At 48.8% G+C, this 23,075-nt stretch overlaps 2 protein-coding genes across 2 annotated transcripts; one reads left to right on the top strand and one right to left on the bottom strand.

The window, feature by feature from the left end:
* Positions 1–274: 274 nt before the first annotated feature.
* Positions 275–11,220, bottom strand: VAT1 (vesicle amine transport 1). The gene is made up of 6 exons (XM_072646598.1): positions 10,442–11,220; positions 7,068–7,275; positions 6,533–6,703; positions 6,346–6,435; positions 2,971–3,212; positions 275–2,087 (listed from the first exon to the last, which is right to left on the bottom strand). Exons 1-6 carry the CDS (start codon positions 10,844–10,846, stop codon positions 2,004–2,006), a joined length of 1,200 nt encoding a protein of 399 aa, XP_072502699.1. The 5' UTR covers positions 10,847–11,220; the 3' UTR covers positions 275–2,003.
* A 3,283-nt stretch (positions 11,221–14,503) lies between these two features.
* On the top strand, positions 14,504–18,062 carry RND2 (Rho family GTPase 2). Its single transcript, XM_072646599.1, has 5 exons — positions 14,504–14,710; positions 15,039–15,126; positions 15,972–16,081; positions 16,771–16,905; positions 17,223–18,062. The coding sequence occupies exons 1-5, from the start codon at positions 14,609–14,611 to the stop codon at positions 17,481–17,483; spliced, it is 696 nt and encodes a 231-aa protein (XP_072502700.1). The 5' UTR covers positions 14,504–14,608; the 3' UTR covers positions 17,484–18,062.
* The last annotated feature ends 5,013 nt before the right edge of the window (positions 18,063–23,075 follow it).

A 23,075-nucleotide genomic window follows, 5' to 3' on the forward strand; every position in this document is an offset into this window, starting at 1 on the left:
AATAACTGCAGCAGCCTCCAGGGCTAAAGGCCAAGAACCCTTGGTCTCTCTGCAGCTTCCTCCAGTGTCACTTATCCTCCTTTCCCCACCCAACACACACACACACACACACACACACACACACACACACACACACACACACACACACACACACACACACACACACACACACACACACACACACACACACACACACACACACACACACACACACACACACACACACACACACACACACACACACACACACACACACACCTCCGTGGAGCCGAGCTAGAGGGGCAGCACTTTATTGACACAAACACAAAGGCAGCTTCGGCGGCGGGTGGATGGGGGAGACAAACACACAAGCAGAAAATCACATTTCACTTTAGGCCTTGCTTAGAAAATGAGGGAGGGATATGATATGTCCACCCCCTTCCCCACACCAGTCATTTGGCAGTGGCCAGGGTGGTGACCTAACTGCCCATTATCCCCTATTCTTAACTGAGAAATGGAGGAAGAGGGGCTGACAGTGCCCACCCTCAGAATCCTGACATATGGCCTCCAGCTCAGGGATCTAAGGGGCAGATGCCCAAATCTGCCTACTGTTCTCTTCCCTCCCCCCTCCCCAACCAATCCTCAGTGTAAACAAGAAATCCAGGGCTATGTTTAAGAAAATTGCTTCCCACTTTGAGGAAAGCAAAAGTCAGGTGGGGCCTTATAGGACTCAAGCTGGAATGTGCTTCAAATTTTACTTTGGTCCCAGAGTTTGGAAATGGACACAACTGTCTCTAAGAGCCCAGGCTGGTAAATTCCACAGTTATCTGCAAGGCTGAAAAAAAGATTCTCCCCAACCAGAAAACAGACAGATAAGAGAGACTGGCAAAAGGGCGGTGAGTTTTTTTCTCACCAAGCCTCAGAGACTATGGGCTGTCTGCATCCCCACCCCCTCAGACACACACAGGAGATTTTTGGCAGCGCAATGGGACTGGAAACCCCAGCTCCATCAGAACAAGGCACCTGGGGAGTGCTAGGGTGAGAACCTTGGGGGGAAAATACGTTTATACTCCCCATGAGCACAAGAAACTTTTCAGATGCTAAGGCACTGAGAACAGATCTAAGGAACTCAGTGGAAGAGGGGAAGCCAGGGGGATTCCTGCCAAGCCCCCTCAGAGCCTAAGGGGGTGGTGAGGACAGTCTGGTCCTTTCCCTAGGCTGTAAGACACAAACTAGGTTAAGACTGTGGAAAAGCCCTGTGTTAGGAAAGGCCCAGTTGTGCTTATAAAGTCAGGAATAAGGAGGAAGGGCATGCCGACTGGGCTTAACTACTGACTAATAATTGCTAACATTTATACAGGGTCCCAGAAGTCTTAAGGCCTTTTTAAGTAAAACGGCCCTAAGACTTCTGGGATACTCTGTGTATCATTTTAGAGACTGGTGAGCTCTGCAGCTGCTCAGATTTAGTGGGAATCTGGAGTGCAGCTGAGATGGGAAATGTACTAGATTCACAAGGACAGCCTCCCTCACCCCCACCCTGAGCTCGCATTTCAGTTTCTTTGGGGGAAGTAAGGGAATAGGATTGGGAAAGATGAAGCAGAGATCAACTCATACACAACAGGGCAGGGAAGGTAGGAGGGAGGAAGAGGTTAAACTTGGCACAAGCAGGGCAGAAAGCCCAGGGCAACAAGAGGTGGGGTTTGGGAAGAAGCAGCTGGGCCCCTGGGTGGGTCCCCGCCCACTCAGCAGGGCCCATACATCCAAGTGGTCACTTCCTAACCTTCTAGGGGAAGAGGAAGGGAGGGGAGGCAGCCCTGAACCAAGAGGAAAGAAATATGATTGGAGAGAGGTCATCACACCACGGAGACCATCCCTGACCCTTGGAAGGGCAGTGTATTTGTGAGAGCTGAAGAAGAAAGCAGGCAGAGACATCAGGGGTTACCTGACCTCTCCATTCTAGGGCCCCCAAGTCTTTTCCTTCTCCTCTCTGCCCCCCCTTCCTCCCCTGCCATGACCCTCTCCCTCTAGTTCTTCTTCTCTGAATTGGGCACCAGGATGACTTTGCCCACATTCTTCTTCTCTTGGATCTGCTTCATGGCGTCAGCCACCTGTAGAGGGAAAGAGGGGAAAACAAACAAACATTGAAGCTTAATTGTGGAGGAGGTAAAACCGTCTGCTCTTGATCCTTTATGCTCCCATCCATCTATCCCCCAGAGAAGGAGTAATCCAACAGCAAGGTATTCCTAAGGCTTGTAGGATTTGGAGTTGAAAGAGAGGATCTAGCTCAATTTCCTCTTACAGATAAGAAAAACTGAACCAGAGAGATTTGGAAGTGACTTGTCCAAGGTCACAGGGAGAAAGCATCAGAGCCAGTTTTAGAGCCCACATCTCCTCACTCCAAATGCAGTGCTCTTTCCATCTCTTCTCTGCTACCATCATGATTACGGGGAGTAGGCCTTCCCTTACAAAAGCTGTAGAGAAAGCACTGTACAGGGGAAAGAGGACTGGACTTGGAGGAACGAAGGATGGATATAGCATGTATACAGCACCTAGTGTGTGTGCCAGGTACTATACCTTTAAGCAGTTTTACAACCATCATCTCACTGGATCCTCACAACAATCCTGAGAGGTAGGTGCTATTGCTATTCCCATTTTACAGACAGTTGAGAAAACTGAGGCAAACAGAGAATCAGTGACTTAGCCAGGATCACAGAGCTAGTAAGTGTCTGAGACTGGATTGGAACATAGGTCTTGCTGACTCCAAACCCAGCACTCTATTGACTGCATCACTTGGCTGCCTTGATGTCAGGCAAAGCCTAGGTTACAATACCAGCTATGTGAACACAGGCAAGTCTCTGTGACCATCACTGTCCTCTTATGTACAACAGAGGTATAATTCCTACAGCACCGTGTATTTTAATATCAGCTGTTATCCTTCCAGCTTCATAAAGGAGACCCCTGTAGGCCTGCATGGGCCAGTCCTCAACTCACCTTTTCAAAGGGCCAGACTGAGTCAATATGGGGCTTGATGTGGCCCTCGCTGTAGAGGGTCATCAGCTGCAGAACCACCCTGTTGACCAGGTCCACCTCATTCTCCAGGTGGTTGAGGTGGAAGCCACAAATGCCCCGATTGGTCTGCAGGAGCTGCAAGGCAGACACGCTGAACTGATTCCACCAGGTTTTAGCCATTGCCATCAGGTTCCGTTTTGGGCCAGTCACCATGTTGGACACCCCTGTGGAAAAGAGGGAACAGGACACATTTATCAAATGTACAAAAACCACCCACATCTGCTACTGGTGGAGGAAGGAATCACATCTCACTGGCCAACCAGAATCGTTTCTCAAACAATCCCCACCAGGGCAGGAAACAGCAGCTCAGAAAATTCCATACCAGTGCCTCATCCTAAAGCATTTTCCTGATTGTTTTAGAATGTACCAATCTGCTTTCATGAAGTAGACTGATTTTTTGATCCATGTTTGGCTCAGGCAGATTTTTAAAAATAAAAATACATACACATACTTACAAACACAAACACACAAAATATATACATACCTGTATGTGTACATGCATGGGTGTACACGCTATGTATATAAATATGTGCTGTTATTATATATATTATGTACATTGAATACATTAGAAATTTGGTGTGTGTATATAGTATAGATTTAACATTACATTGTATATTAAATATGCATATTCTTTAGAGGCAGCAGCAGAGTATAATAGATAGAGAGTAGGCCTTGGCCTTAGAATTAGGAAGACTTCAGTTCAACTGTTGCTTTTGACATTCTGGCTGTGTGACCTTGGTCAAGTCATTTACCCATCAGATATACCCCAGGATATATCCCTCTAAGATTCTAAGTTGGAAAGCAGGTATTGATTTGCATTGACAGGAATTACCTCACTGGGTGTTCTCTAAAACTACAGGTCTGTTCAAATTAAGAAACTAAATGTACTAAATTTAAAAGTACATATATATATATTTTTATGTATGTATATTAAATGCATACAAAGGGGGCCTCTACATGGCACCACTGTGCCAACCAGAATCTTGAAGACTCAATCTTCCTGAGTTAAGATCCAACCTCAGATATTTATTAGCTGTGTGACCCTGGGCAAGTCACCTAACCCTATTTGCCTCAGTTTCCTCATCTGTAAAATGAGCTGGATAAAGAAATGGCCAATCACTCTAGTGTCTTTGCCAAGAAAACCCTAGATGGAGTCATGAAGAATTGGACACAACTGAGAATGACTGAATACATGATATTTGTATTTATATGTGTATATATACATATGTACCCATACAAATATTGTATATACATGGTAAGAGACAGATATACATAGAGATAAGACAAATGGCATAGTAAAGAGAAGATCAGCCTTGGAGTTAGGAAACCTAGACTCAAGTTCTGTCTCTGACATATGCTAGCTGGATGATACTGGCCAAGTCATTTCACTATATAAGCAGCAACTGCAAGACAGTAAGTTACTGAAAGGTTGTGGTTCTACATCAGTTTCCACACTGATGAAATCACAAGACCAGGCCCTGCCCGAACCCTCCTCCTGAAAAAATATAAATAACTAGGAACTTAAGCATTTTTTTATTGGGGAGGGGGGACACTTATTGTTCAATTATTTCAGTTGTGTTCAACTCAACCCCATGTGGGGTTTTTTTTTTGGCAAAGATACTGGAATGGCAAACGGGGTTAAGTAAACTTGGCCAGGGTCATAAAGCTAGTAAGTGTCTAAAACCAAATTTGAACTAGGGTCCTCCTAGTTGGAGGAACTGGAGCTCTATCTACTGTGCTATCTAAAGGAAACCTACTGTACTCTAAAGTACTCAGATTATTTTCTGCTATTTTCGTATGTGCTTGTGTCTATTTTTACAGTCATGTCACTGGATCAGAGTTGATAGGGAACACAGAAGCCACCTAGTCCCACCCATACCTGAACAGGAATCCTCTCCTACAACATTCCTCACAAGTTGTCATGCAGTTTTTATTTGAAGACCTCCAGGAAGGGTTTTTGACCAGCATGACTATAATTGTGTGGATTCTCTACATCCCAGCTCCTCTCCACGAACTTGACTGCCAAATTGGTAGTCTCTAACGGCTGTCCCAGCAAGCATAGGCACCATCTTTGTTGCACTTGGGCTGGTTCCTGAACAGCAGACAGGCCCACGGCTAGGCCAAAGCAGCTGCCTTCTTACTAGCAACATAAGGCTTGCTGGAGTCTTTGAGGCATACGACCTCCAGGTATGAGAAAGCAATGCTAGAAGAACTTTAGCACCATCAACAGGTTATCCCATGTGGGCAGAGTCCACACACCCATCACTTTACAGATAGCCACTATTCCCTTGTGATAGCACACTAGTTTGTTCAGATAACCTAGAATTGTAATCTAGGCTGTTTGCAATTTTTCTGCCATTATACCCAGCACACTTATAAGCGCCTTTGTAATTCCTTCCTCTACCTATTCATTTTGGGTCATTTCCTTGTGAGATAGTCATCAAAGTGGAATCGGCAAGCAGGTCAAAGAGTGAGCATTTTTATACCTTTTGTTACATATTGCCAGACTCCTCCCCCTAAAGAAGAAAGCAATATATGATTCAGGGATAACATTAAGATGACTTTGCATTCTCTGGATAGTGAGAAAAGCAGCACTCAGGCACACTGGGGGACGGAAGGGGAAGAGAAGGGAATAAATACTTATTAAGCATTTCCTATGTGCTAGACGCTTCATAGATATTACCTCATTTGATCCTGGAGGAAATCTGGCTTATGTTGTTGGTGGTGGTGTTTTTTTTGGTGTGCCTCAAAAGCCCCTTGCTTGTCCCCCTCTCCAGCTTTATCTTTCCCTAAATCCCTTCAGTGGGAGTGTGGCATTGGTGGATAGAATGTTGGACACAGAGTCAGGAAGATCTATGTTCTAAGTGACACTCAGCAGATCTGTGACCCTAGACAACACTTAGTCTTCACCTGCAGAATGAGACGACCAGACTTGATGCCTCTAAGATTCCTCCCATCTCCAAATCTTATGAATGAGAGAAAAAAGGGCCAACTCCCTTTCCTTAGAGATTGGGAATCTCTTCCCCCTCCCCCTGCCCAAACTCATTTCATCTACAGACCTTTACCCCACTTGGCTATTTTCTCCCTAACCCATTCGTTAAAATAATCGAACTTTTAAATGAAACAAATTTAAAAATAAATCAGTAAAAAAGTACCTCAATTAATCCATAAGATGGTGAATACAATGCCAAACAATAGATTGACAAGTATTTACCTACTATGTGCCGAACAATGCAGATACCCCAACTCAAACCCTCTCCCTCAGTGTTTCCCCCCCAAACTCCTGAAGCAACTCACCATAGGTGACAACTTTACCCATTGGTTTCAGAAGATTGTAAGCTTTGTAGGTATCTGCTCCACCCAGTGGATCCAGGACAATGTCCACTCCTGTAGGGAAGGTCACAGGAAGTCAGCAGGGATGGAGATGGAAGAATGGAGCCCCCTCCCTTGATATACACACACATGCAGCTCAGAACATACTTACCTTTGGGAGAGATCTTTTTGACTTCATCCACATAGTTGGATGTGTGGTAGTCAATGGGGTAGCTGACCCCTTTCTCCTTCAGCATGTCATGCTTGCTGGCTGAAGCTGTCCCAAACACAGTCACGTTCTCCACTGTCTGGCACAGCTGGATGGCTGCCAAGCCTACCCCTCCTAGAGCCAAGGGACATACATACAGGGACAGTCACAAAACCAACATGTAGGAGACCAAGTCTTCTGGCAGGCCCTCATGCACCTTACCTCCCTCCCCACTTCCACACTCACATTCTATACCCAGATTTCCATAGGAAAGGGGCAGGGGCAAGTTGCTATGGAAACCACACTACCAAACCCAACCTAGAGCCTGGATGTTGCCAAGGCAACAGCACTGCTGAGGCCTCTGGGAGGCTCCTGGGCAGTACAGGCCAAGGTCTCCCTGATGTTGCCATGGCAACAGCCAGCTTGAGGGTTGGGGGAGGGGGCAGGGGTGGGGGTGGGGAGCAGGACAGGCAGACAGAGAAGGAGAGTCTGGCATTACCTGCAGCCATGTGCACCAGAACACTGTGGCCAGGCCGGAGATTGCCACAGTCAAAAAGGACCATGTAGGCAGTGATGTAATTGACTGGCAAGGCAGCTGCCTCCTCAAAGGACATAGTTTCTGGCATTGGGAATGTCTGGACAGCTGGTACCGTCACCTCCTCCTGCCACATCCCAGCATTCACCATCACCATCACCCGGTCACCTACCTTAGAGAGTAGGAAGAGAAGACTTTTCATTCAACAAAGAAAATTATATGATATCAGAGGTGGGAGGAAGCTGACTCAGATCATCTGAAACAGGGGGTCTTTACCTTTCTTGTGTCACAGACCCCTCTCACAGTCTGGGCAAGCCTGTGGGCCCCTTCTCAGAAAAAAAAAAAGTTCTTTTAAATGCATAAAATAAAATACAAAGGATTATAAGAGAAATGAATTCTACTGAAATTCAGTTATCAAAATCATTTTTAAAACAAGTCTATGGACCCCAGTTTAAGAACCCCTGATCCAGTAGGGCCTGCTCATTTTATGCAGAAACTTAAGCCCAGAGAATAAAATGATTTACCTAAGGTCGCACAGCTAGTAAGTGGAGAAGGCAGGACTCAAACCCAGGCTTTCTAATTCCTAAATCATGTGCTCTTATTTAATTATTGTGCAAGGCTGCTCCACACTGCCAAGGGAGGGGGCAGAATGCAGAGATGAATAAAACCATCCCTTCTCTTAAGTTTATAGTCGAGTAGAGGAGACAAAACATGTACAAGAATAAACCCTAAGGGGAATTCAAAGAAGGCTGAGCTCCAACTTGTGAGGATGAGATAGGAATGGGAATCAGGGGAAGATTTTCTGAAGAGGAAGCATTTACATTGGGTCCTAAAGGAAGGGATAGAATACAGAGTATTCTGAACGTTTTTGCACAGTTTAGCTCTAACAGCTTTAAGCTACATTAAGACTTCTGGAACACGCTATATACACAGAGAGGTTACTGGGTAGTCAGAGAGACCTCTCTGCCATTCTTCCATTCCAAGATGGAGAAACACTCTCCTTCTACCCTAACACACAGCACAGAATACACAATGATTACACTGAAAGCAGAACAGATTATTATTTGGTCTTCTCCAGCTTAGCAGCTTTTGGGGAGTTGCGGGGGGAGGTGTGTGTGTGGGGGATCCTCTCTGGGTGGAAGGTTTATTCTTCTTCCATGTAGAACATAGAGATGTGGGTGGGGGTGAACTCTCTGGACAATCAGGGTCTGTCTCAGTCCTTGCCAAGAATGATGGGACTCCTGCATGGTAATGAGAAGGGGGAGGGGGGCTAGAACTCCCACACTTAAACCCCTTTCCAACACAAAGTTTACTATCCCCAAGGCCTATATTCTTTACGTGGTAAGGAGACTAGAGCATGAAAACTCTGAAATCAATCAATCTATCTATCTATCTATCTATCTATCTATCTATCTATCTCCCTCCCTTTCTCCTCCACTCCACTCCCTAGAGTCCAGGGCAGGAGCCTTAGACTGAGTGTAACATGGGGGGAAGAAGGAAAACAAGATGAAAATACTATTCCAGTCTGTTAAAAGGCTAGTAAATGGGGGTGGGGGTGGGAGGTTAGAAGAATCTTTTGATTTAATAGGACTATAGAATTAGAGATGGAAAGGAGCTTAGGAACCAACTTCCTCACATTTTAGAGATGTAGAAACTAACTTGCCCATGGTCATTCAGCTAGTATGTCTCACAAACAGGATTTGAACTTGGGTATTCTGGACTCCCAAGCCTCCTTCCCCCACTCCAACAATCCATTTACAGGATCTTCCTGTACAGGGCCCTGGATGTGCCCTGTATAATGGTTCCACATGGCCCGTATCCCTTGATCTCAGGGGTGAGGTCAATTCAAAGCCCAATTCTAGACCCTCACTTCAAATTCTTCCTCAGGACGGGATATCCGTCGGAAGGCCTGTGTATATTGGCTAGGGAAGATACAGAGAATGGCCTTCAACAATTTACAAGAACATGTGGCTGGTCACCATCCCCCAATCCCTCTTCTACCCTCCCCCATATCTTCAGGTCAGCTTCCTAACCAAAACGGTAGAAAGAAAGGTCTGACATTGCTTTGAAATTAATAGAGAGTAAGAAGGAAAGGACTGGAGTTTAATGGAGTTTTAGCGAGACCTCTATCCGCAGCCTTTCTCCTTATACCTTTGGGGACTTTGTTCCAAGGTCTAGAGCGGGGAAAGTCTCTAACAAAAAGATTTCTTTGGATTGTCGCAGATCTGTCCCTCTGTACACACGTTTCTTTAAAACTTTACTTTGTTTTCCTGAATATAATCAAGGGCTGTGCCCGAGATTAATTATAAATTAAAACAGGATGCTGTGACTGGTAGAGCAGGGACAACCTGCTCTTTAGTGCCAACCCCACCCCCAAAGCTCTGAAAATCGGAGCCAGGGTCCCGGTGGGGGGCTGCTTTGTCTGACTTCTCCCTGGGGAGGGTGCTCGGAGGTTTCTGGCCGGGCCTGGCCAGCTGAACAGCAGCAGAGTGAGCCAGGCCGGTTGTGTGAGTCACGAGGAGAGATAGCAGGATGGTCACAGAAGGAGCCTCTCTGAATGCCCCCTCCCGCCTTCGATGCCTCCTCCCCAGATTCCCCCCGCCACTCCCCCCTTCAAATCCCAAGCTAGTTTACCCGGCAGAAAACGCCCCTAGAAAGGGGGGAGGACAAAAGGGGGAGACTCGTACGGTAAGAGTTCCAACCCTCCCTCTTCCAGAGGGTGGGCGTGTCCGTTCCTTAACTCTGGCTGAGCTAGAGGTAGTCCCCTCCCCTCCGCCCCCGCCAGCCACGGGGGTGCATGTGACTTTGGTGCTGGCTCCCCCTTTCTGCCCCCCCCAACTCACTGGCTTTTAACCAACGCTGATCCCTGCCCCACCCCTTTGCCCTCACGGAGAACCGGGTGCTATAAACCTTGCCTTCAGATGTGCACAGCCTAGGCCCGATTGTGTTAAAAGCGAGGGGGGGCATTCAAGGATATGGGGGGGCTAATCCTTTTTTTTCGAGGGGGGGGGCTGGATGTGTAACTCACTCTCCGCATGCGCAAGGCCACCCTATTGTTTTTCAGCCACTAGCGAAGGGCGGCGGCTGCAACTGGACTGACATATGGGGTGGAGTCCCCCTCCCAACAATCACCCCAAAATTCCTTCTCCGCAGGGACTACTAGGGCGCCCCAAGCCAGGGAGGGCTCACTGCAAGTCCTCCGCTATCCACTTCCCCACACACTCCAACGCACCCAGCCCGCAGTCACTTTCTCCCAGTGCCACACCCCCGGCTCCCATCCACTCACCTAGCATACCTGTGACCCCCACCCCTCCTCCTGACCCCAAGGGCCCGCTCACCTTCCGCTCGCTGACTCCCTCTCCAACCGCAATCACAACGCCCGCACCCTCCATCCCGGGGGTGAAGGGCACCGCCGGCAGACGGTCGTATACCCCCTGGCGAATCATGAGGTCCGCAAAGTTGAGGCCGCAGGCTCGCACCCGAACGGTCAGCTGTCCGGGGCCCGGGGCCGGAGGGGTGGCCGGACGGCTCTGCAGCTTCACTTTGTCATAGCCGCCAAAGCCCGTGAGCACCAGGCAGCGCAGCGGGGGCCGCTCTGGGGGAACCTCGTCCTTGGTCGCCTCGGACGGCGGCGGAGCCACCGGCTCCTCGGACTTCGCGGGCGGCGGAGCGGCGTCGCCCCCCTCTCCGGCCATGGCCGTCGCTGCAACGGCCACCTCCGCGACCTCCCCCTCTGCGGACATGACCGTCTCCTGCTCCGTCCGTTCGCCGCCGGTCCCGCTTGCACAGCTATGGGCAACGAGCTCCGGGAGCTGGGGAAAGCGAGCCGAAGGGCGCGGGGCGGGGCCGACGAGGCGAGGAATCGCGCGGCGCGGGGCGGGGCGGGGCCCAGCGGCTGGTTATAAAGGGGCGCTGCGACCCTAGTCAATTTCGGCGTGCGCTCTGGCCGGCCTCCGCGCAGCCCGGGCCGGGACGAAACGTTCCCTGCCCTCGCAGCGCCTGCGTTCCAGTGGTGCCAACGTTCTACTGCGGAGCTCTGCGGGGAGAGGAAGGCCGGGCATTGTGAGCGCCTCCGGGGAGCCGAGGGGAGCGGACCGCTAGGTGAGAGCCTGCGCTTAGTAAGATCGGGACAAGTTCAGAGTCTCCGCGGTCCTTAGTAACAGTAACGTAACAAATCATCCCCAGACATGTATCAAGTGCCTCCTGTACCGGGCGCTGGGGGTAGAAATGCCAAGAATGAAGCATCTCTACCCTACATTCTCTCTAGGGTTTTTCTTTAAAACACAGAGGCTCCTCTGCTCCAGGACAGTTCCTGAAAGATGCTATCCACCCCCAGAGAGAACTGAGGAACTCTGAGTGCAGATTGAAACCTAATTTTTTTTTCCACCTTATTTTTCTTCGGGTGTGTTTTCTTTTGCAACATGGTTAATATAGAAATGTTTTGTATGACTTCACATGTATAATTGATATATAGTTCCTCTACTCAAGGGGTGAGGAAGGGGCAGGCAGGAGAGAATTTGAACTCAAATTTTTTAAAATGAATGTTTAAATTTTTTGACACATAATTGGGAAATATTTAATAAAAGAGATATAAATATTTTAAGAAAAAAGAAGTTAACTGTTCTTGAGTCATGGAGCTTTTCTTCAAATAATATATTAAATGCGTAAAATAAAATACATATGGATTACGTATATTGAAATTGAAATAATGTATATTGAGATAGTTTTCCAAACATATAAAAAACATCACCAAGTTCCTGGACCCCAAATTAAAAACCTTATGCTTTAAAAGGATGCTACTTTCTTTCAAAGCTCAGTTCAAGGACCACTTTCTACCAGAGGCCTTTCTGATCCCATCAGCTGTTAGTGCTTAGTGCCTGCCTCCATATTACTTTGAAATGATAATATATGTATTGTGTATTTTCTTAATTGTGTATTTGTTACTGCCAGCCCCAACTTAAACTTGAGGACAGTCACTTTTTCATTTAGGTATCTGTATCTATAGTGCCTACCATAGTACCTGGTTTAATAGTAGGGACTTAATAAATGCTTGTTGATCATCACATAGATAATTTTTGGCTCTTTAGGGGCCTGAGGGGATTTGCCAAATCCTGCTAAGGGTACCCTGAAGGAAGAAAATCCTGCCAAGGTTGGGGAACCTGTGGCCTAGAGGCCACATGTGGTGCTCCAGGTCCTCAAATGCATCTCTTTGACTGAATCCAAATTTCACAGAATAAATTCTCTTAATAAAAGGATTTGTTCTGTAAAATCTGGACTCAGTCAAAAGGCCACACCCAAGGACTTAGAAGGCCATATGTGGCCTCTAGGCCTCAGGTTCCCCCACTCCTGTAGGCCCGAGAACTGAACCCAGGCCTTCCCCATTTGAAGCCTCAACCCAGCATAGATATGATTGGTTTTATTTTTTATCTTTCCCCAGGGTAGAGTCCAGACACAATTTTGTGTGGTCTAGTGGGAAGACTATTGGGTTGCTAGTGGGGTAATATAATATAGGGGTGCACAGAACAAAGGGAAGCACCTGCATAATTATATGACTTTAGACCAGGCCTGCATAACCTTTTGTGCAGCCCAGGAAGATTTGTAGAGAAAAAAATCCTCTACATTTTTGAAGGGTCACCCAAAAAATCCTTTGATGTGCCATAATCAGCCTGAGGGCCTCAGGTTGTGCAGGCCTGCTTTAGACAAGTTATCTTCCTCTCTCTGCTTTGATTTTATTGTCTCCAAAATGGAGATTAATTTATTATGCATTCATTAGTTCAACAAGCTTGTATTAAGTATGTGCAGATACAAAGATAAAAACAAAAAGTCAGTCTCTGCAGTCAAACAGCTTTTTTTATTGGAGAGAAACAACATGTATACAGATTAATTTTCTTAAAACTGTGTGTATACATATGTTTGTACATGTGTATATATATATATGTTGTATATGTCATGAAGAAATTTGGGGTGAGGCACTGTCCAGGAGACACATGAGAGTTAGGCCCTGAAGAAAGTCAGAAATTATAAAAGGCAAAAGTAAGATGATGTGCCTTCTATATATCCATAATAAATAATATATTCCCTACAAGGTTACTTTTCCGTAGATAAAAATGGGATCTGGAAGTGCTTTGGAAAAGTAAAATAATTAAAATCAAACTAAAATCATTAGTGCTAGAAGGGACCTTACTGATAGATCACCTATTTGAATACCTGTATTTTGCAGATGAGGAAATGGAAGCTCAGAGAGGTTAACTGATTGTTCAAGGTCACACAGCTAGTTAGTGAGAGAGCCAGGATTTAGAGTCCTTGGATTTTCTGACTCCCACCCAGCTCAGTAGATTCTAAGACCATACTGCTCTTGAGAATAATAAAAGTTTACTTGGATGTGGGGCATCATGTTACTTTCCTCACGGTCCTGTAAGGTAGTCACTTACACCAAGGTGTAAGCTATCACCTCTGTTTCACAAAGGAGGATAGGAAGGCTGAAAAGGGTGAAAATGACTTGTTGAAAGTCACAGGGCCAGTAAGGGGCAAAGCCTGGACTCCAATGTTGACTTTGACTTTGCCAAGTCCATTCCTCTTTCCACTATTGCGCAGATGCCTCAGTGGGGTAACTCTTAGGCAAGCCCTGAGAAGGCCCAGACCGGATTCCAAGCCTAGCCAGATGTGGATCTGAATTCACCAGATGTGACACAACAGAATTCTTCTTCCTTCTCCTCTCCTCAAATTGACCACCAGAGGGCACCGCTCTCCAGAATTTTCCAGCTGAGCTCGCTGCAGGGAGAGAGTGTTCGGGCTCTTCTCGCTGCACCCCGGGCTCCCGGTGCAGTCCCCACTACTCTCCCCTATGACCCCACCTCCTGCCCCCGCCCCCCCGCCGAGGAGTTGCCCGTGATGTCACCACCGCCGCCCCGCGGCTGTCCGTCACCGATCCTCAGAACCCGGCCCCCAACTCAGAGAGAAGGGCACCTTATTTTCTCTAGGGTCTCCTCCGGGGGAGAAAGGATTGAGGAACGCCCTCCCTTCCCCCGCATCCCTCCTCCGCACCGTTTCCCGCACCCCGCAGGTCCCCGAGGTGGACTGTGGCACGCACACGTGGATGCACGCGTTTGGCTGGAGGAGGGCCCTTAGCCCGTGTAGGGCGCAGAGCAGTGAGCTCACCCCAGGGAAACTTCTCCGGGGTGTCAGCACCCATTCTCCAGGGCCCCCCTCCTCCCTGAGGACGAAGCTCCTTAATGAGGCCCCCCTCCCCCTCCCGCCCGCCAATCCGCAGGCGCCTCCTGCCCCCGGCCCCGCCCCCCAGGCCAGCCCCTCCCCGTTGCGCCGGGGTGGGAGGCGGGGCCGGGGGCGCGGTTGCCGGGCAGGGGGGCGGAGGCCGCGGGAGGCGGGGGAGGCTGCCCGGGGCGGGGGCTCGGCGCGGGCCCGGGAGATGCCGGTGTCGGCGGCGGCTGCAGCAGCGGCGGCGGCGGGGCCGGGCGCGGGGCCCCGGCTGGCGCGTAGCTGAGACCATGGAGGGGCAGAGCGGCCGGTGCAAGATCGTGGTGGTGGGGGACGCGGAGTGCGGCAAGACGGCGCTGCTGCAGGTGTTCGCCAAGGACGCCTACCCCGGGGTGAGGGACTGGGAGCCGGGGGGCCGCTGGGGGCTGAGGCGGCGCGGTGGGGGCTGGGAGGGCAGGGCTTCCTCTGGAGGCTTGGGGTACCCGCGGGAGAGCCGGAGGAAGGCGAGCTCCGTCTGGGGAGCCAAGGGGGGACCGTGGAGGGGCGCTCTGCTTCCTCCCTCCTGGGCAGCCCCTAGAGTCCTCTTCTGCCTCCTCTCACCCCTCACCCCCCAAAACTCCCAGGGCGACCCCGTGTCCAAGAGGGGGGAAATCTGGCCCGAGCGTGGTGGAGGGGAGAGGCAAAGGGTCCCCCGCGTGACCCCGTGCCTTCTGTCCGCAGAGTTATGTCCCCACCGTGTTTGAGAACTACACGGCCAGCTTTGAGATCGACAAGCGCCGCATAGAGCTCAACATGTGGGACACTTCAGGTAACTCCCTCTGCTGTCAAATCTGAAGGACCCGACACCTCTCCAAAGCCCAGGCCTGCCCTCCAGCGCCAGCTAGCTCAGATGCTAGGAGACCCCCAGATGTCCACAGAGGAGTTCCGCCCCCGAAGGACATTCTCCTTCCATCCCCCCTCACACACACACACACACACACACACACACACACACACACACACACACACACACACACAGAGCTCTGCTCTTTCCATTTATTTACTTATAAAGCTTCAGGGTCTGGGGAGAAGATGTAAAGAATGGGTAGGATCTTGTCTGTCCAAAGGAGAAACTGAGTCACAAGGTATAGTGAGAAACCACTCCAGACTTAGGCAGAGCCCATGCCCAAGAAGATGCAAGTTGTCTTAGGATAGGTATCCGTAGAATTTAGGGGAAGGGAGTGATTTTTATTTTTGCAATCTCTTTCTTTTGAGATGAGATCAAGCTTGATAAAGACTCAGAGAGTTTGGGGGTCAGAGGCTTGCCCAGATAGTCCAGAACACTATCCTATAATAAATGAAAAGTTCTTAGTGGAATCTAACTTCCTTACTTACCTCCCCTTCTACCCTTCCTCTACCCTCCAGGAGTCATGAAGGACAATTCAAGGGCTGTTTAACGTTATTACTTATTGATCTTTGGTATTTCCCCATCCTTTGTATTTGTATTGGAGCAGGGGACTGGCAAGAAACGGAGGGGATTCTCTTTTTTGTCCCTGACTCCATTTTCTCTGCTTTGGTCCCATTACCCATTCCCGAGCTAAGCAGTCCTCCCCCACCCTACCTTCTAGGCCTTCTCCTACCAGCTCTGGACCCCTTGTTTCTCTTTCTCCGTAGGTTCTTCCTATTATGACAATGTCCGACCACTGGCCTACCCAGACTCTGATGCTGTCCTTATCTGCTTTGATATCAGCAGGCCAGAGACACTTGACAGTGTGCTCAAGAAGGTGGGAATGGTTGTGGGAAATTCTAGGTTCCCTCCCTTAGGAAATCTGAGTATTCTGGCATCATTAGGATAGACCCCAATGCCCTGGAGAATAAGAAAGTGACTTCTGGGGTTGTCTAGCCTAGCCAGCTGTGCCCAGAGATTCTCTTCTTCTCTAAAATTAATCCTAATCTGGAGCCTGCATTTGGTTCTCCCCCAGCCCCAGCCAGTTCTCTGTAGCAGTCTGGGAGCTCCCTGAGCTTAGGGGGTGGGGCTGGGGAAGCCCTGCTCCCCAGCTGCCTTCTCCCCAGGACCTGATTTCCATGAGAAAAGTGTTTGGTGAATAGAGAGAAGTAGGCTCTTGGCCTGCTGGGTTCCTGGGAAGAGGTGGGGGCGGGGGTCTGAATTAGTCAGTTCCCAGGGAAAGTTTGGGAAAAAGGGAGTTCCTTAACCCTGGTGAAGGTCAGCCCCTCCCCTGAGGGAAGGAGAGTGAGAAGCCCCAAGTTTTTAAGCCTTTCCCTCCATCCTGACTCCTCCATTCTCACACACCCCTTAAGAAAGTTCCCACGACTCCAGCTCCCACTACTGCTCTGCCTTCAAATACAGAATAGGCACTTCTGAAGTCAGAGAGGCAACTCTTTCCTATGATAGGGGGAAGATCCCTCCCCATGCCTCCTTCCCTCCAAACAAACCTGTTCTTTACTCCACCAGTGGCAAGGGGAGACCCAGGAATTCTGTCCCAATGCTAAGGTTGTTCTGGTCGGGTGTAAACTGGACATGAGGACAGACCTAGCGACACTGAGGGAACTCTCCAAACAGCGGCTCATCCCTGTCACACATGAGCAGGTGCGGCTCAAGACCTCGCCCTCTGACCCAGTCCCAGCTTGGGCCCCCTAACTTCTGACCCAGCTTAACCTCTGACCGTGGTCCAGCCTGTATCCCTCACCTCTGACCCTTTGATTTCCATTCCAAACTCTTCCGTGATCTGACCACCATGTCATTCCCAAGGCCCCTCAGCGACTAGTAACCCCACACCCACACCCACACTGGTGCAGTGTGCTGGGGAGTGTCAACTGTTGGTTCGTGGGGGTCGGCTCTGTGGAGGTTGGCTCCGTGGGGGCTCCCTTGTTCTACCATTACCTCTGTGCTTCCCTCTGTCCCAGGGCAGCGTCCTCGCCCGGCAGGTGGGGGCTGTGTCTTACGTTGAGTGCTCATCCCGGTCATCAGAGCGCAGTGTCCGAGATGTCTTCCACGTGGCCACCGTGGCCTCTCTTGGTCGTGGCCACAGGCAGCTTCGTAGAAGTGATTCGAGGAGAGGCCTACAGAGGTCAACACAGAGGTCAGCACAGCTGCCTGGGAGGTCGGACAAGGGGGCTGAGGCGGAGATTCGTAAGGACCGGGCCAAGAGCTGCAGCGTCATGTGAGGGGATCAGAGAGCGCAGCCCAGACACCCAGCTGAGCCTGAGGGGAGTACTGGGGAGGGGATCAGTCTCACCCATGATTGCCCTCTAGGACTCACCCTGATAATCTAGTTTAATCTGGCATAGGGATGGGGATGGGTGGGAGGGTGGGACTTTTATGTCCAACATCTCTACCTTCCCTCCCTCTCTCTTACTTATAGAACTTTGGGGAGGCTGGGAGGGTCCCTGATGATTATATGATCTGGGCACATGCTACACAGAACCCTAAGCCCAGAGGTATGTGTGCATGGGCTCAGGCATGTCCACAGAACATATATACACATGAACATGAGGGCGATGAGGAGTATCCAAATCCTCGGGTGAAGGTAACCTTCCTGCACTTGCCCCAATATTCATATCATGCCCCTGGTGGTCCCAGAGCTACTCTCACCTCCAGCTCCCATCACTCATCTGCTTCTGTTGACCCCCTAACTCCAGGCCACATGCACTAAATTCAGGACAAAAGATATGTCCCCATCCAGTTTCCTTCCCTGCTGCCTTCTTTCACCAACAGGAGGCTAATAAAACCCATGTCCATGGAAAGTGGCTGTACTTCAGTTCATTGCATTTTTGAAATCTATAGAAAGAAGCAAGAGGGATGAGAGTTAGACCCCAGGTATTTTTTGCTGCTTTTTGAGGCTACCACAGATGAGAAGCATCTTAGTTAGATAGAGGTTAAGCAATGGAAATTAGACCCCAGATAACAGTTCCTAATATTTGAAGGTACTGAAAAGGAGAGGAATCTTGGTTAAAGACTGAGCTCTCTACAGTAGAAATCAGAGAAAGATGGGAGTCTTAAGAGCTCTGGGAGGTACTGGAGAGTTTAGGACATTGGCAAATGTAGTCTGCTGTACCTCTCCCCCTGGCCCCCATCTATCACTTCCACAGGAAAAAGGAGTTCTCTGGGAAAAGTGGGTTGGGATTGCCCCTCTGGCACTTCTTTCTGTTTTAGATGGGGGAAAAGAAAAGTTTGGGCACATGACCCCCTTCCTCTACTAAAACCACGCTGCAGAGCTGAGTCCCCCAGGATAACCACCACCTCCAGGCAGCCAGGCCTAATTTCAGGTCACATAGTCATGAACTTTCAAACCCAATTAACTCTCCTTTGCCAATGCCAATTCAGGAGCCCCACTTGTTAAGGGGTGAGGGGATGCACCTTTCCCCAGAAACTTTGACTCTCATCCTCATGGTCTTGGATTCCCTCTTGCACTCAACACCCAGGTTCCAAATGTCCCACCTTGAGGGGTTATCACAGACAGGAAAATAAAAATCACTTCCATTTCATTCCAGATTCAGAGAATCATGAAAACCTGTGATACCATTAGCTGATTTGGGGGAATCTGGCCAGTGCTTCCCTCCCTGCCCCCCCTAGCCATTTCTGAGCTCCCTTGAGTTAAGGGGCAACAGTTCTAAGGTCTGGGTTGGGTAAGGGTACATCAGTTCTAAGGTTCATAGGATAAAGGGATTTGGACTTAGAAAGACTTCATTCTACTCTCATTTTATAGATGTTGTAGCAGAGTGCCTGACACGTACATAGTAAGCACTGAATAAATGCTTTACATAGCTGTCTAGAGATAACAAAACCCGTGGCTCAAAGAGATTTTTCTCTTTCCCAGGGTCTCCTAAGGTAGCAAGTTCTAGAGACAGGATTTGAATCTAGGTTTTGTGTCTCCTAATCCAGTGCTTTTTTCTAGGTTGGAGAGTCCTAGGGTAGAAGAGGGAAGCCAGGTGGGAGGGAGCCAGCAAAGTGATATCTTGGTGTGTTTTGTTAGGTGTTTGGTTGCACTCTGTCCACCTTTGCTCCCTGGCCCTGGTGCCAAGGACAGCAACTGGGCAGGGGGAGCGGGGCAGGGAAAGAACTATGTTGAATTTCTGGGAAATGAGAGGAGAATTTTCTCGTGACAAAATAAATGACAAAAGGATGGAGAATTGTTGTATACACTAAAAGTCACAGCTGCACTGATGTTGGTTCCATGAATCCTCTTCTTGGGAGTGTTAAGTCTCTGTTGTTTTGAGAAGGAAATTTCTTGTTTCCAACCCCCCAGCCTAGTACCTAATAATAGGGAAATGAGAGCTGGCCCACACAGGGCTGGCTCTCCTAAGCAGAGAGAATAGTCTCTCACCCAGAGACACGCCCTCCCTCACCTACAGCACCCCATCGCACCCTTTCTCCCACACTGGCATTCTTAGCTTCTCCCCACTTCAAGAGAGCCCAGGCCCCTAAATTTGCACGTACTCCTCTCCCATCATACTTTATAACCTATGTCCTCTTTGTTGGGATGTTTCCCTGGGAATCTGCTCTGAAATTTGGCATTTAAAATAATTCCCCCTGCCCATTCCAAACAAAGAAAGGAAATTTCCAGTCATCTCTCGCTTACTCTCAGGGCCTACCTTCTGCATTAATGAAAAGTTAGCCCCCATAAACATAGACCCTATGTATGAACAAATCAAATTCGGTTGCAGAGAGAACTGCAAGGACTCAGGAGTCCAAGAGGGGGCAAAAGGAGGTAAGCATCTCTCTGACTGCCACCCTACCCCCTCCAGTGTAATTGAAGTCCTTGGGTTCTAGGCTTGGCTGCAATGTTGCTGCCCAGGGTGTATGACTCAAACTTTATCCATTGACCACCTTATGGATCATACCTGGTAAGAGGAAATGCAGTTATATGCTTTGTGGCTACAAAGGAAGTAATGCAAGATTGGTTTTACTGGCCTGCTAACTCAGGCGATCTTCCCTCCTCCAGATACCTCTCTCTTTCCTGCCCATCACACCCTCTCCCAATAATTTGCATCCAGGAAAAGCAAACTCAGAATTTCAATATCAACCTAAAAAAACATAATTAGGAAGATAAATCTGCTGGGGGACAAAACGTCAGCATTTAATGCATTTTCAGGAAATGAATTCTGCATCCTCCTTTACACCTGGGATACCTAATAGGCTCTGAGGCTGGGGGTGAGAGGGCAGACAGATGGGAAAGGGGAGGGGGAGATAGTGTGTGTGAGAATAGGGGTGGGGGCAGTTCTCTTTTGTTGCTCTGAACTGTCCCCCCTCCCCCCAGGCAGGAGGGTGGTGAGCCCTGTCACCTAGGATCAGGAGGAAGCACCAGGGGCTGGTTCAGCTGCTGCTTTCCCCACAAATTAGGCATCCTTGTGGAAACAATATCGCCTCAGTTAATCATTTAATGAAATAAACAGCTAATCAGACTCTGGAGAAGCTGCCACTCTTTCTGAACCTCTGAGGCACTCAACTTGTATTAGGAGGGAGGAAGGAAAGTGGGGAGTAGAGGGGAGGCTGGAGATTAATTGGGCAGAAGGCAGGCAGCGCTGGGAAACTCCTCTGATAGAAAAGACTGATTCCTTCCCCACCACTCTCCAGATTTGACACATAGGATAAAACCACCTACTCAGAAATACAGAGGAAATATTGTAATACTCACTTATTACTGGTAAAGGATTGACAAGAATTCGATGGGAAAGAATGAGAAGAGACTGCCCAGAGAGGGCTGATGAGAGAGTGTTGACTTGTCCTCAGAAGACCTGACCCAATCAGGCGGTCTAAGGTTTGCAGGCCTTGCTACTTCCCGGGGACAAGACCAAGAGTACCCTCAGGAATCTCTGATTACTGACACTAGACCATCTTTGTTAGGTGGTGTTTCCCGTTGTCCTGATGGGTGCTCCCCTGGTTGCCATGGTACCACACATTCAGCTTATTTCTCTAGTGGTCCAGGTCCAGGGTGGAAGAAGGACTGATTGTATCAGGACTACAGATTTAAAACCAGAAGCCTCAGGAGTCATTCAGTCCAGTTTTGTGGATGAAACAAGCCCAGAGGGAGACAGGAACATTGGTACAGTGAAGACACTTTACTCTAAAGTCTGAGACCCTGGGTTCAAATATCACCTGTGATGATGACTACCTCTTCCACCCTAGGCAAGTCACAACCTCCTGAACCTCGCTTTCCTGATCTGTGAAATGAGGGGTTTGAACTAGAAAGCCTCTGAGCACTCATAGATCTATGCTCCTATGAAAGTGGGTAAGAGAGACAAGAAATACCCACCCCTGAGCCCCGAGTCCCATGCCACAGAACTGTTGCCCTTGTCTGGGGGTGCATCTGTGGAAATGGCATCAGGGCAGAACTTAGATGGGGAACTTGGAAAACACCGTTCCAGAAGCAGCTCTTGTGCTGTGGATGGAACGCTGACTTTGGAGTCTGGAAGTCCAGAGTTCAAATCCAGCCTGAGACACTGGCTTGTATGACCCTAGGCAAATCATTTAACATATTTGTCTCAGTTTCTTCAATTATAAAATATGGCTAAAAATAGCATTTAGCCTGTAGGGTTTTTGTAAGGATCAGATTATATATATACATGTATATATATATACACACACACATACATATACATATATATATATATATATGTATTCAAATGCTTAGAGCAATGCCTAGCACACAGTAGGTATTACACAAATACTTATTCTCTGGAGGAGAAGTTAGGGAGAAGGGACTGGTGGTTTCTTGTACCTGGTTCTGTTTTTGCTCCCCTTCTCCTCCCATCCATTTGAGTTTTTTGAGTTCTCTTTCCTTTTCCCCACCCCCCAGACTCAAAACTGTGAGCCAGCTTGAGAGACCAGGCCCATGGTGGGTGGAGAATATGAAACGGGTGGGGGAAGTCTACAAGAATAAAAAGGGTGGGGAAGCTCCTTTCCCTCAAAAACCCCTGAGTTGTGAATTCTGAAATAACATATGTCTGTTCACACACTAATGAAACTGGACAAATCATTGGCAAGTTTTTCATTCACTGACAGAATGAATCCAGAGGCCTTATGTTCTCACATACATACACAGACACCCTGTCTCTATCTCTGTGTCTCTCTCTCTGTCTTTCTCTCTCCCTCTCTCTCTGTCTTTCCTTCCTTCCCTCTCTCTCCGTCTCCCTCTCTTTTTCTCTCTCTCCTCCTCCCTCTTTCTGTGTCTCTGTATCTCTCTCTCTGTATCTCTGATAGCCCCAACCCACAGAGAAATAGAGTAAAAGAGATATAGGTGCGTACACACACACACACACACACACACACACACGCACGCACACTCTCTCAAGCTGATTCACTCACAGATTTGATTCTTGTGCCAATAGGAGGTAGGTAACTCAGAAACCTGACTAAAGTTACGGTATGTGTGTGTTGGGAAGGAGAAGCTCTTTCTGAGAGGAGAGCCCCTCTGCCTAGCTCAGGGGTGGGGAACCTTCCACCTTGAGGCCACATGGGGCCTTCTAGGTGTTCAAGTGCAGTCTTTTGACTGATTCCAAGCTTTACAAAATAAATCCTTTCATGAAGGGGATTTGTTCTGTGAAATTTAGGTTCAATCAAAGGGCTGCACTTGAGGACCTAGAGGGCCCCATGTGACTTCATGGCTGCAAGATTCCCAGCCCCGGCTTAGTTTATGTCAAGGTTTCTCCTCCATACAATTCACTAGCTATCTTCCTCCAACCTCCCCCCCCTTCCCCCAACCCCTATCATGCAGACATGCTTTGTTTTTGTTCAGTTGTTTTCGATCCTGTCTGGCT

Source organism: Notamacropus eugenii, chromosome 2 (genome assembly GCF_028372415.1).
Source record: "Notamacropus eugenii isolate mMacEug1 chromosome 2, mMacEug1.pri_v2, whole genome shotgun sequence".
NCBI lineage: Eukaryota > Metazoa > Chordata > Mammalia > Diprotodontia > Macropodidae > Notamacropus > Notamacropus eugenii.